We start from the raw sequence: 13,863 nt of genomic DNA, 5'->3' as shown, positions 1-13,863 counted from the left end.
GTTTATATTAACAGAAAGATTGATGGGCTTCCCTGGTGGCGCAGTGGTTAAGAATCTGCCTATCAAAAAAAAAAAAAGAATCTGCCTATCAGTGCAGGGGACACGGGTTCGAGCTCTGGTCCGGGAAGATCCCACATGACGTGGAGCAGCTAAGCCCGTGTGCCACAACTACTGAGCCTGCACTTTAGGGCCCGTGAGCGACAACTACTGAACCTGTATGCCACTTTAGGGCCCACGAGTCACAACTACTGAACCTGTACACCACTGAAGCCCGTGTGCCTAAAGCCGTGCTCTGCAACAAGAGAAGCCACCACAGTGAGAAGCACATGCACCACAATGAAGAGTAGCCCCTGCTTGCCACAGCTAGAGAAAGCCCACGCTCAGCAATGAAGACCCAATGCAGCCAAAATAAATAAAATAAATAAATTAAAAAAAAAAAAAAAGAACGATTGAGATGAAGGTTGTAGTCTCTAACAAGAAAATTAAAGTCTTTGGTACTTTAATCTATAGCCACGACACCATTTTATTTATTCATTTATTTTTTAATTTTAAAATTAAAATTTTTTTCCTTGTTTTCTTTTTTAAATTTAATTTTTTTGGCTGCACCGCACAGCATGCAGGATCTTGGTTTCCCAGCCAGGGAGCGAACCCGTGCCCCCTGCAGTGGAAGCGCAGAGTCCTAACCACTGTACCACCAGGGAATTCCCTCCACAACACTATTTTAAAATCAGCCAGACATAGACCTAATCTGTGAATGTATTACAGATGTCTCTGACAAGTGCTTTAAGTATATAGAACTTATCCATTTAATTTTAATTAAATAGTGGAATATATGAAGGCAAGTTGTTTTTTACTATCTTATGGACCTACTATGGCATAACATTCCCATATCTGTTTTTCTTTGTGTTGCAGCTACTTATTTATTAGTGCCCAAGTTATTGTAATGCAGTTGGAAAATGGACTTCTCATTGCCTCTCTCAGTTCAGTTTTTGGTGTTTTTTTTTTTTTCTTCGGTACGCGGGCCTCTCACTGTTGTGGCCTCCCATTGCGGAGCACAGGCTCCGGACGCACAGGCTCAGCGGCCATGGCTCACAGGCCCAGCCGCTCCGCGGCCTGTGGGATCTTCCCGGACCGGGGCACGAACCCGTGTCCCCTGCATCAGCAGGCAGACTCTCAACCACTGCGCCACCAGGGAAGCCCCATTTTTTTGTGTTTTGAACTTCTTCCTCACTGCTCCACGTATTTCACATACAGTTCTTTACTGCTTTGTTTTACTCTGACCAGTACAGTTGACCCTTGAACAACATGGGGTTTAGGGGCGCCAACCCTATGTGCAGTAGAAAGTTTGCATATATTTTATAGTGGACCCTCCATATCCGTGGTTCCGGATATGGATTCAACCACTCATGAATCATGTAGTAGTATACGTGGTATTTATTATTGAAAAAAATCTGCATATGAGTGGACCTGTGCATTTCAAACTTGTGTTGCTCAAGATTCAGCTGTATGTAAGATTTTACTTGTGTGCTGGTAGAACTTTGGAATGTGGTTTGCAGTTATGTCTTCACAGTAAAAGTAATACATATTGCATGTAGGAAAAAGTAGTGTACAGAAAGACCTGAAAGCACTTGTAATTCTACCTGAGAATTACTACTGCTGTGTTATATAACTATTGTTAGCATATAGGTATAATTTATAAATATGGTAATACTTTATGTTGCTTATTGAAACAGCTGTTTTCTACTAAATAATATAACATGAAGATCTTCTAATTATTTTGATTACCATAGCCAGACCATATTGAAACAATAAGCTTCCTTGTCAATTCCATTTGCCAGTGGCTAGAATTTTTGTAATTTTCCCTTTCACTGAATTTTTATTATTATATCAAGGATCCTAGCTTTAGCGGTTGATGGCATTGGGGGTACAGGACTCCTATTCCTGAGTGGCAGCAGAAGTAAATGAGTCCATTTACTAATTCATTTATCAGATTCCTCATCATTTCTGTTGCATAGGGTTTTCTTTTTTGCTTATTCATTTATGAAGGATGTTGTATATTTTGTTTCATTTTTTTAAGGTAGATATAGTGAGAGATTATTCAGGCTATCTGATTTGTTTGCCTTATTATCAGAGTTTTTTATTAAAGAAGTCATAATATTATTTTAAGCTATGAATGTATAAAGTAAAATGCAAAAGATGTCCCATTTCATACTCTTCCCCCAATTTGCCAATCCCATTATCCAAGGATACCTACAGTTGCCAGTTTGGTACTTATATTTCCCAGAAATATTGCATATTTCTGTATTTTTACACAGTAAAACAGAGGAACTTTAAGTTTGCTTAATCAAGATAAAAGAGCACAGATACTAAAGATGAGAAATTAAAACAATTTTCATGACAACTTAATGAAAGTAAATGGTTAGCTTTCTGTGAAGATATACATTACCGAAATTAGCTCCAGAAGAAAGGAAAAACCTAAACAAACCAATAACTATGTAAGAAGTTGAGAATACCATCAGATAATAAAAAGTGTCAATCTCAGATGTGGGCTTCAAGAATGAAAATTCTAACGATATTTAATGTTTCAGAGCATATAGAACTAATAAAGTTCTTCAGTTCTTTTTTTAGGACTGCAAGATAACACTAATTAAAACTCAACAAAGCATTAGAAAGGAAAAGTACAGACTGCTTGGACTAAAGAATGTGAATGGAGAAATCTTAAATATATAACAGCAGGTGGACTTTATTAGTTCAGGACCAAGTGAGGTCTGTTACAGCAACACAAGTATATATCAGTTTTAGGAAATTAATTCATTCTCTTAGTAGATCAAAGGAAAACATGATCATCTCAATAGGTATAGAAATGCCATTTGATAAAATCGAACATTCGTTCGTAATAAAGAGGTTTTATCTTTAAAATTGCTTTTAGGAAAAATTGTGAGATCATCATATAAAAAGTTTCCCCTGAATTCCTTTTCTAGAATTGCTACTGGAAATACTTAATAGTAGATGAAGGACACAGGATTAAGAACATGAAGTGCCGCCTAATCAGGGAGTTAAAACGATTCAATGCGGATAACAAGCTTCTTTTGACTGGTACTCCTTTGCAAAACAACTTATCAGAGCTTTGGTCATTGCTGAACTTTTTGTTGCCAGATGTATTTGATGACTTGAAAAGGTAGGTAAGCGGTTATTTAATTATTTCCTATGTTTTTCTAACTGTCTCAGAATCTGTGCTCATAGTTTAAATTAATTTGTATCTTCTAGGTAGCTGGATTAAAGTGATAGCTTTTGGCCAGTTCTTTGTGGTATATATGTTCTGCTCTTTTTATTTTATTTTTTCCAGTTTTATTGAGAAATAATTGACATATCACTGTATAAGTTTTAAGATGTACAGTATGACGGTTTGATTTATATGTATTGTGAAGTGATCACCACAACAGGTTTAATTAACATCCATCATCTCAAATAGATAAAATGAAAAGAAAAAGTTTTACTCCTTGTGATGAGAACTCTTAGGATCTACTCTTAACAACTTTCCTATATATCATAGAGCTGTGTTAAGTGTAGTCACCATGTTATACATTACATACCTAGTGTTTATTTACTTTATAACCGGAAGTTTGTACATTTTAACCACCTTCCTCCAATTCCCCTTCCCCCAAAAGTATGTTCTACTTTTGACACAAATTATGAGAGGAGATAAATAAAAGATTATTTTAAAGTTTGTATTGCATTGATTAATTAGAGACGAACTGTTTTATGCTGCCTTTAAAAAAATTTTTTTTTTTTTTTTGGCCACACTGCGCGGCTTGTGGGATCTTAACTCCCCAACCAGGGATCAAACCTGGGCCCACAGCAGTGAAAGCCCCAAATGTCTTAACCACTGGTCTGCCAGGGAATTCCCTGCCTTAACATATTTTTATAAAGCTCCTTATTGTCTTAACTTTGTGAAACACTTTCAGGTGGATTTTTCTCATTATTTTCTCACAAACAAGAGATAGAGAGGTTGAAGGGATAGGGGTTGATACATCCCCTGTCTCACACATAAGAAAACCCAATGTCAAGTTATTAAAAATATAACTAGTTAATGCCAGAGTCAAAAATATAACCAGGGTCTTCCAGTTTCACCCTCATGCTTTTTACTCTAGAAACTGTTTGAATCTTAGCTTATATCATAAAAAGCAAAAATAAACATAGTTTTCAGAAAATCATTAGTATACTCAGAATGGAAGAGTAAATAATCTTACCAGACATTAAAAATAATTAACATAGAAGTTTCAAAATCAGGAGGGCAAAATAATTGATTTACACTTACTTTGGCATCAGTGAAGGAAGAAAGTTAATTTTATATGGGAGAATAACTTTTAATGTTTTATTTTGAGAATGTATTCCACCTCTGGTGACCAGATATTAGCCCAAGGCCAGGCTGTCTTAGGGAACATTTATTAAAAGGCAAGATTTCCAGGTCCTATGCATTTCCACTGAGTTAGAACACTGAGGGAGGAGCTGGGAATCTGAATTTATAAAATGTGCCTGAGGTGATGAAATTTTGGAAATATCTGATATAACTATTGCATTAATGTTGTTGGCATTTTTCCCAATTGTATTTACTGACAATATAGCGTTACTTAGAGTAGACATACTTATATTTAATAGCTCATGTTAATAGGGTTGTTTTTTTTTTTCAATATTGTGAAGAACTAAGGATATTAATAGATATCATTATCAGGGTACATATATGTTGAATTTGAAAAACACTGTAGTGGGTCACATTTTTACCTAAAGAGAGAGATCATGTGGCCTTGATATTCAGAGATAGTTTTCATTTCTTTAACTTTATTAAAATGTTTCATAAAATGTGTACCTTAGGATGTGGGGGCAGTCTGGCTGTGACATCTGTCACCCCACTGATCGCTAGGGTTGATCTGGCTGACCTGACTGGCTAGGCCAGTGTCCTCTTCCTCCCATGGGACATGTGCATTCCTCCCGAAGCTACGTGCTTCGTCGTAGAGGATAATATTCCCCAATAGAGGAGGACCCATCTCAAGGTCCATTTGTAGGAGAACATGGGATAGTCACGCTTCCAAGACTCCAGACATATCCTAATGAAGTCTGCCTTTAAAAAGAGGAAAAAGGGGGGCTTCCCTGGTGGCGCAGTGGTTGAGAGTCTGCCTGCCAATGCAGGGGACATGGGTACGTGCCCCGGTCCGAGAAGATCCCACATGCCGCGGAGCAGCTGGGCCCGTGAGCCATGGCCGCTGAGCCTGCGCGTCCGGAGCCTGTGCTCCGCAATGGGAGGCCACAACAGTGAGAGGCCCGCGTACCGCAAAAAAAAAGGGGGGGGGGGTACTTTAATGTTTACTTCATGTTCATACTATTGTTAAGATAATATATTTATTGGAATCTAAAAAAAGAAATGGTTCTGAAGAACCTAGGGGCAGGACAGGAATAAAGATGCAGATGTAGAGAATGGACTTGAGGGCATGGGGAGTGGGAAGGGTAAGCTGGGACGAAGTGAGAGAGTGGCATGGACATATATACACTACCAGATGTAAAATAGATAGCTAGTGGGAAGCATCCACATAGCACAGGAAGATCAGCTCAGTGTTTTGTGACCACCCAGAGGGGCGGGATAGGGAGGGTTGGAGGGAGACGCAAGAGGGGAGGGGATATGGGGATATAGGTATACATATATCTGATTCACTTTGTTATAAAGCAGAAACTAACACCATTGTAAAGCAATTATACTCTGATAAAGATGTAAAAAAAAAAAAGATAATATATTTATAAATCAGAAAAATGTTCCCTTTAAGAAAATATCTGCTTCATACACAGATTAATACAAAGTTGAAAATGCAAAACATATATCATGTTAATATAACTGATTTATGTGTTAGGTTAACTCGTAATAATTTTTTTATTTTGCAGCTTTGAATCTTGGTTTGATATCACTAGTCTTTCTGAAACCGCTGAAGATATTATTGCTAAAGAAAGAGAACAGAATGTATTGCATATGCTGCACCAGGTTTTGACTTTTTTCTTATTCTGCTTACTAGACTCATAGAATGAAAAAGGAACCCTAGAAATTACCTGTTCAACCCATTGTGGTAGAATTTGAAAAGTGAGCCCCCCACCCCCAAATTTAACTTACTCTCCTGCCCTTTTCCCTCCCCTAGAGGTCTCATGGTGTTACAGCAGAAGTAAAGTGCTTTTTAAAATTTTGTCCTTTTCAAGTATACTCATTTTACCCCTAATGGTTACTGACATGTTTGTCAGCCAAAAATGAAAATTTTTATGCAATGTTTGCCAATAATAGTTGCATAATTTACTTACTTGTATGATCCATTCTACTGTTTTGTACAAACTCCATTTATCCTTTTTTTTTTTTCCTGTACGTGGGCCTCTCGTTGTGGTCTCTCCCGTTGCGGAGCACAGGCTCCGGACACGCAGGCTCAGCGGCCATGGCTCACGGGCCCAGCCGCTCCGCGGCATGTGGGATCCTCCCGGACCGGGGCACGAACCCGTGTCCCCTGCATCGGCAGGCAGACTCTCAACCACTGTACCACCAGGGAAGCTCTATCCTATCTATTTTTAAACAAACATAATCTTTCAAAGGTCTCCTAGTTTTCATATGTGGGCCTGAAAAGCTTCTCAATTGTGCTTTGACAATTTTATTCAAAATCTTTTTGAAAAAGTTTTTTTGACTTTGAAGTGAGACAGTACGTAAATCAAAGTAAAAATAATACTCCAAATCATACTTCCCCAAATCATTTGCACGTTTTTTCTGATACTTGCCTGTAGGTATATTTGTGTCTGGGCCGCTGTCTACAGATACTTTTTTCTTAAACTACTGGTAATGTTCTCTCTTTCTCTGGAAAATTAAAGTCTCTCTATGCTTGGCTCTATACCTTTGAGGTATTTAAGTACAGAGCCCTAATTTATATGTAAATTAACTACTAATTTAAAGGTAAGGCTATAAAGGATATAAAATGATTTTTTTAAGTTGATTTTCTTTTAAAAACCTAAGTAGTTTAATAATGATATAATTATCTATTGCTTCTCTGTTTTATAAATGTGGAAATCTCTTGTCATCACAGCTGATGAAGGAGAGTGGTTTTAAGTCTGAAGTTTTAGAACTTATAGAAGGAAACTTTTCATGCCTACTTTTCTGGATCAGTTGATTTTTTGGTTTTCTACTAATTTGAAACCTCACTTTTAAAAACTGTGGGCTATAACTTTATCCCTAAGAAGTACAGATATCACCTTCTTATTTCAGCTTTTTAAAATATTCAAGTTATACTAGAATTTTTGAAAAATTAATAAGTTGTGAAATGTTACAGATAAACGCTATGAGTTTGTCATGTGGTGGTTTTTGGTCTGGAAAATTTCAAGGAAATATTTTATATCACCTTTTGAAATGTGATAGTTTTATATAGGAAGAAAAGAGGAAGAAGGGGTAAAAGGGTATTTGGGGAGAGTATTCCTTGAAAATACAAAAATGTTTAATATTTATATATGTTTATATATGTTATATATTTATATATGTTTATATATGTTATATATGTTTATTCATGTTTAAATTTTAGATTTTAACACCTTTCTTATTGAGAAGACTAAAATCTGATGTTGCCCTTGAAGTTCCTCCTAAACGAGAAGTAGTTGTTTATGCACCACTTTCAAAGAAACAAGAGATCTTTTACACAGCCATTGTGAACCGTACAATTGCAAACATGTTTGGATCCAGCGAGGTAGAGTGTGGATTTGAAATAACCTACCTGTAAATGACAGTTGGCATAGAAAATTTCATGGTTGATTTCAGTCTTATATAAGGCTCATCACCTGTTTTCATGACTTGTTGAGGGTGAATTTCTAACTGGAGTATAAGGCATAAGGCCAGTAGCAAAAATTGTCTCCTAGTAATTCTGTGGTCCTACTAAAATTCAAGTGATGGTTCCTGCATTGATTGCTTTATAGTCATCTGAAATACTGTCTGGGGATGGATTTGGAAATACATTTGAACAAGCACACAATATACTAAGGACTTGCCAACTAGACCAGTCACCCCAAATATACAATCCCTTTACAGCAGGTTGTTGGTAGCCAAAAAATTTAATAAAATCCTCTATTTGAAAGAAATATCTTTTTTAGTTACCCCACTATATTCCAAGAAATTGAATTGGAATGTGATTATCTTATAACTAAAGATTAGAAGACCCTTAAATTTTGTTCAGATGTCCAGATTTTTGACTGTTTGCCATGGACCTGTGTATTTCTTTTCAAAGTATTTATGATTACGCATTTCTGTTTTTGTACAACCATTAGACTGTTATCCCATTTTTTTTTGTTTTGTTTTGTTTTGCGGTACGCGGTCCTCTACTGTTGTGGCCTCTCCCGTTGCGGAGCACAAGCTCCGGACACGCAGGCTCAGCGGCCATGGCTCACGGGCCCAGCCGCTCCGCGGCATGTGGGATCTTTCCCCGACCGGGGCATGAACCCGTGTCCCCTGCATCGGCAGGCGGACTCTCAACCACTGCACCACCAGGGAAGCCCCCATTTTCATTTTAATTAAAGGGAATCTCTGGCTTTTTAACTGTTAGAAAATTAAAGTAGTTGCCTATTGGAAGGAATTTCATTGCAGTATTATACCAATCCAAAGAATTAACCTCTGTAGTGCAGATATGTGGAGCTTCATTTCAGCCCAAAGCTATTAAATTCCTTTATATAAGTTCAGAAGTTTTATCCATCCTTAATTTTTTCCACTGATATGAATGCATTAACTCTGATTCCAGATATTGTCATCAGTGTTAAAACAATTAAATTTCCCAGGATAAAATTTACATTTGGCTATAGTTTATGTAGCCTTGATTTTGTGCCTTTGGAAATTATTAAACTTGATGATGACAGACAAAATTATTTTTTTCTTTATATGTTAAAACATTTTGTACATAAAAATATTATATACCCTACTTTGTGTGTGTGTGTGCATAGAATTTAAGAGTATAGCTTTTTTTTTTAAGATTTTTTTTTTAACATCTTTATTGGAGTATAATTGCTTTACAATGGTGTGTTAGTTTCTGCTGTATAACAAAGTGAATCAGCTATATGTATACATATATCCCCATATCCCCCATATATCCCCATATCCCCTCCCTCTTGCGTCTCCCTCCCACCCTCCCTATCCCACCCCTTTAGGTGGTCACAGAGCACCAAGCTGATCTCTCTGTGCTATGCAGCTGCTTCCCACTAGCTATCTGTTTTACATTTGGTAGTGTATATAGGTCCATGCCACTCTCTCACTTCGTCCCAGCTTACCCTTCCCCCTCCCCATGTCCTGAAGTCCATTCTCTACGTCTGTGTCTTTATTCCTGTCCTGCCCCTAGGTTCATCAGAACCTTTTTTTTTTTTAGATTCCATATATATATGTGTTAGCATATGGTATTGGTTTTTCTCTTTCTGACTTACCTTACTCTGTGTGACAAACTCTAGGTCCATCCACCTCACTACAAATAACTAAGAGTATATATATAGCTTTTTAAAAAGATATTTCTTTAATTTATTGTCTTAGAAAGAAACAGTTGAGCTGAGTCCCACTGGACGACCAAAACGGCGAACTAGAAAGTCAATAGATTACAGCAAAATAGATGATTTCCCTAATGAATTGGAAAAACTGATCAGCCAAATACAGCCAGAGGTAGACCGAGAAAGGTGTGAGTTTAAAAATAAATTTAAGTATTCTTTAAACTGCAATTTTTTCTTTTCTTTTCTTTTCTTTTTTTTTTAATGTCTCATTCATGGATTCTGTATTTTGTGCAGAGCTGTTGTGGAAACAAATATCCCTATAGAATCTGAAGTTAATCTGAAGCTGCAGAATATAATGATGCTACTTCGTAAGTGCTGTAATCATCCATATTTGATTGAGTACCCTATAGACCCGGTCACACAAGAGTTTAAGGTGAGTACTATTTAATAATATACTGTTTTGATGTCTGTAACTTTTTATGTTGGGTGAAAGTGTCATTTTTTTAATTATTACTTACAGTAAATACTGTTATATGAAGATTGTCTTCTCCCCCCAAATTCAGAGAACTTTATGAATGTTAGTATAAAGGTGGTTTTCTATGTGTAAGCTAACTAATATTTTTATTTATATATTTTATGTAAACAGCTAGGAATCCTCCTAAATTTCGAGTGATATTGGAAATATAAGTTTTTAAGTAACACAGTTGATTTCCACTGTGTTTTAGTTACTGTCTATTTTGGAGATTGTTGTCACCTTTTCAGTATTCCTTTTAATTAGTATTCAGCTTGTCAAAATCAGTCGGGCTGCTCATTGTTTAAATCTCAACAGATAGCCACAGAAGAGAGCAAAAAGTTATGTTGATTTGTGGGCTTTCAGATTAAATGAATGAAAGTGCTTTCTTGGGCAGTTGATGGAAAAACAACCTAAGTAGTAAAGGAAATCAGTTCTCAGTAACCCTCAATAACCCTGTTTTGTACTAGTTTACAGCAGGGTTCCTTACCCTTGTCGATATTGACATTTTGGGCCAGATAATTCTTTGTTAAGGAAGTGCTGTCTTGTGGACTGTAGGCCATTTGTCCAGCATGTCTAGCCTGTAGCCACTAGATGCCAAAATATTTCCCTCCCCCAGTTGTGTCAACGTGTAAAGTATCTTGCAGGCACTGCCAAATATACGCTGGGGGTGGAAGGCAGAACTGCCCCTATTTGAGAACCACTGTTTTAAAGGTTTTCATTGAGTAAGGAAGAAGATAATCTCTGAAGGTAATTAATATTCACCAGAAGGTTAAAAATTTCATTTTGGATACTTAGGTTGCTTATAACCTCTTATACTTTCTTTAATTTCTACTGAGAGTTTTAGCAGTAATTTTCATACGCATTTGGTTGAAAGTGTACTCAAGTTATAAAGAATAAACCTCAACTTTAAGTAAGTTTGAACTTAATGTTCTGTTATACAAAGTTTTGGGGAGAGGTGTGGGGAGGATAGATTATACACTTAAACTGAATTTTGTTTTTTGTGAAATCATTGGTTTTAAATTGTAGAGTATGTCTTTCCTTGAGTATGTCTTTCCTTTTCCTTTTTTATCTTCTGATAAAAAAGATCAGGGCTTCCCTGGTGGCGCAGTGGTTGAGAGTCCGCCTGCCGATGCAGGGGACACGGGTTCGTGCCCCGGTCTGGGAGGATCCCGCATGCCGCGGAGCGGCTGGGCCCGTGAGCCATGGCCGCTGAGCCTGCGCGTCCGGAGCCTGTCCTCCGCAGCGGGAGAGGCCACAGCAGTGAGAGGCCCGCGTAACGCATAAAAAAAAAAAAAAAAAAATCAAATAACAAGGTCGATTTAAACAGTTTTATAGGGACTTATTTGTCATTGAAAATTAAACTGTTAACATGTTTTTTATTTTAACAAAAACAGATTATTAGTAGTTGTTGTGACAATTTCTTTTTTCCTTTCTTTCCCCACTTTTAAGATTGATGAAGAGTTGGTAACAAATTCTGGGAAATTCTTAATTTTGGATCGAATGCTGCCAGAACTAAAAACCAGAGGTCATAAGGTATGGTACTTTTGATTGGATTTTTGGTTGTTTAATTATTCTTCATTAATCAGTATAGATACTAAGATATATTTAAATTTCAGGTGCTGCTTTTTTCACAAATGACAAGAATGTTGGACATTTTGATAGATTACTGTCACTTTAGAAATTTCAACTTTAGCAGGCTTGATGGATCCATGTCTTATTCAGAGAGAGAAAAAAATGTAAGACTGCTTATGTCATACATACTTAATTCTTTTTTGTAACTCCTGTCTTGATTTCTGAAGTAATGTTCAAAATTGACCTAGGGACTTCCCTGGCGGGGTCCAGTTGTTAAAGACTCTGCACTTCCACTGCAGGGGGCACAGGTTCAATTGGGGAACTAAGGTCCCGCATCGCGCATGGCACGGCCCAAAAAAAGAAAGGGACCTACATCCTAGGGCCTCTGGTTTATTGCCACAACTTGGGCAATAGGCATGATCATGATTTTTTTGTTTCATGGGAGTTGAGTCTGATAATTTTATCTCTTTCCACCAGATTGGTCATTTTCAACTTTATGTCTGCTGTGGCTTTCAGTATTTATTTATCCCACATCAAAAGTCCTGTGGATGGGGGCTTCCCTGGTGGCGCAGTGGTTGAGAGTCTGCCTGCCGATGCAGGGGACACGGGTTCGTGTCCCGGTCTGGGAAGATCCCACATGCCGTGGAGCGGCTGGGCCCGTGAGCCATGGCCGCTGAGCCTGCGCGTCTGGAGCCTGTGCTCCGCAACGGGAGAGTCCACAACAGTGAGAGGCCCGCGTACCACAAAAAAAAAAAAAAAAAAAAAGTCCTGTGGATGCTTAAGAACTCACACCCAGCTTGAAGAATGCTGGCTTATTATATCCCTTGGGACACCACTGCCCCCCCCTTTCCTTTGCTGGTAAACAAACGGTTATAAGATAGCTGTTTAATATGCAGCTCTATATCCACATTCCAGGCAGGAACAGTTTCTTTCTTTCTTAATTCCTATGTTTACATCCCTTTTGCTTTTAGATGCACAGCTTCAACACAGATCCAGATGTGTTTATCTTTTTAGTGAGTACACGAGCTGGTGGTCTGGGCATTAATTTGACTGCAGCAGATACTGTTATCATTTATGATAGTGATTGGGTAAGTTGGAAGTGTAGCAATATACTGATTATATTTCCATTCTGAACTTTTAATCTTTCATTGTACACTTTGTAATTTCATTTTTCTGTTTTGAAAAGGTATCCACTTTAAGATGAAAATCATTTCCTTTTCAAGTGTCCAGTGTGTAAAGACTTGAACCTACTTTATCATTGAAGTCACTCTAGCAGTCTAAATTGAGTTAAGGCACTTAAACAGTACCTTAACTCAATTTTAATCAGAATCTTTTTAAACAAAGATTCTGATTGAATCATGCTTATTGACTTTACCCACATAGTATGAGTTTAAATAATTTTAACCTTAAGCTGTTAAATGTTATTTTTCTTTTTAACTTTAAGAACCCCCAGTCTGATCTTCAGGCCCAGGATAGATGTCATAGAATTGGTCAGACAAAGCCAGTTGTTGTATATCGTCTTGTTACAGCAAATACTATTGATCAGAAAATTGTGGAAAGAGCAGCTGCTAAAAGAAAACTGGAAAAGTTGATCATCCACAAAAGTAAATAACATTTTGTAGTACTTTCTCGCTTAAGTTGTCTATTGTGTGTTGTGAATTTTTGTTATTGTTACTTTCTTTATAAAAGAAATAGGAGCTTCCCTGGTGGCGCAGTGGTTGAGAGTCCGCCTGCCGATGCAGGGGACATGGGTTCGTGCCCCAGTCTGGGAAGATCCTGCATGCCGCTGGAGCAGCTGGGCCCGTGAGCCGTGGCCGCTGAGCCTGCGCATCCGGAGCCTGTGCTCCGCAACGGGAGAGGCCACAACAGTGAGAAGCCCGCGTACCGCAAAAAAAAAGAAAGAAAGAAATCAGTGCAGGATTTAAATAGGCAGTGGGGAACTTGGAGCTGTGAAGACCTAAGCTGGGTTGGTGTGACCATAGACATAATGAAAAATACTAGTGTCTAAAATGAGGAGCAATGGGGCAGTGAAGAGTATCAAGTATACTTTTAAAGTGCCATATCTTAAACTATCATGGGGATTGATGTGATGTTACTGATTATTCTTTTTTTCATTAAAGAAAAAGAAGCTTTTTTTATTGAAGTATAGTTGATTTCTAATATTATATTAGTTTCAGGTGTACAACATAGTGATTCACAATTTTTATAGCTTATACTCCATTTAAAGTTATTAAAAAATAATGACTGTATTTTTA

At 37.5% G+C, this 13,863-nt stretch overlaps 1 protein-coding gene across 4 annotated transcripts in view; it reads left to right on the top strand.

The window, feature by feature from the left end:
• The window catches only part of HELLS (helicase, lymphoid specific), a 38,529-nt gene that overhangs the window by 18,254 nt on the left and 6,412 nt on the right, over positions 1 to 13,863 (top strand). For 2 of the 4 annotated variants that reach the window (XM_065893718.1, XM_065893717.1), the window contains exons 11-19: positions 2,982 to 3,178; positions 5,932 to 6,028; positions 7,590 to 7,751; positions 9,569 to 9,708; positions 9,817 to 9,955; positions 11,486 to 11,569; positions 11,653 to 11,772; positions 12,580 to 12,696; positions 13,053 to 13,212. In XM_065893718.1, coding sequence (XP_065749790.1) covers positions 2,982 to 3,178; positions 5,932 to 6,028; positions 7,590 to 7,751; positions 9,569 to 9,708; positions 9,817 to 9,955; positions 11,486 to 11,569; positions 11,653 to 11,772; positions 12,580 to 12,696; positions 13,053 to 13,212 — 1,216 coding nt within the window. The remainder of the gene's footprint in view (positions 1 to 2,981; positions 3,179 to 5,931; positions 6,029 to 7,589; positions 7,752 to 9,568; positions 9,709 to 9,816; positions 9,956 to 11,485; positions 11,570 to 11,652; positions 11,773 to 12,579; positions 12,697 to 13,052; positions 13,213 to 13,863) is intronic. The other 2 variants (XM_065893720.1, XM_065893719.1) reach the window with 1 other exon arrangement.

Source organism: Phocoena phocoena, chromosome 16 (genome assembly GCF_963924675.1).
Source record: "Phocoena phocoena chromosome 16, mPhoPho1.1, whole genome shotgun sequence".
NCBI lineage: Eukaryota > Metazoa > Chordata > Mammalia > Artiodactyla > Phocoenidae > Phocoena > Phocoena phocoena.
The sequence above is the reverse complement of the archived record's forward strand: the minus strand, read 5'-3'. Positions and strand labels throughout refer to the sequence as shown.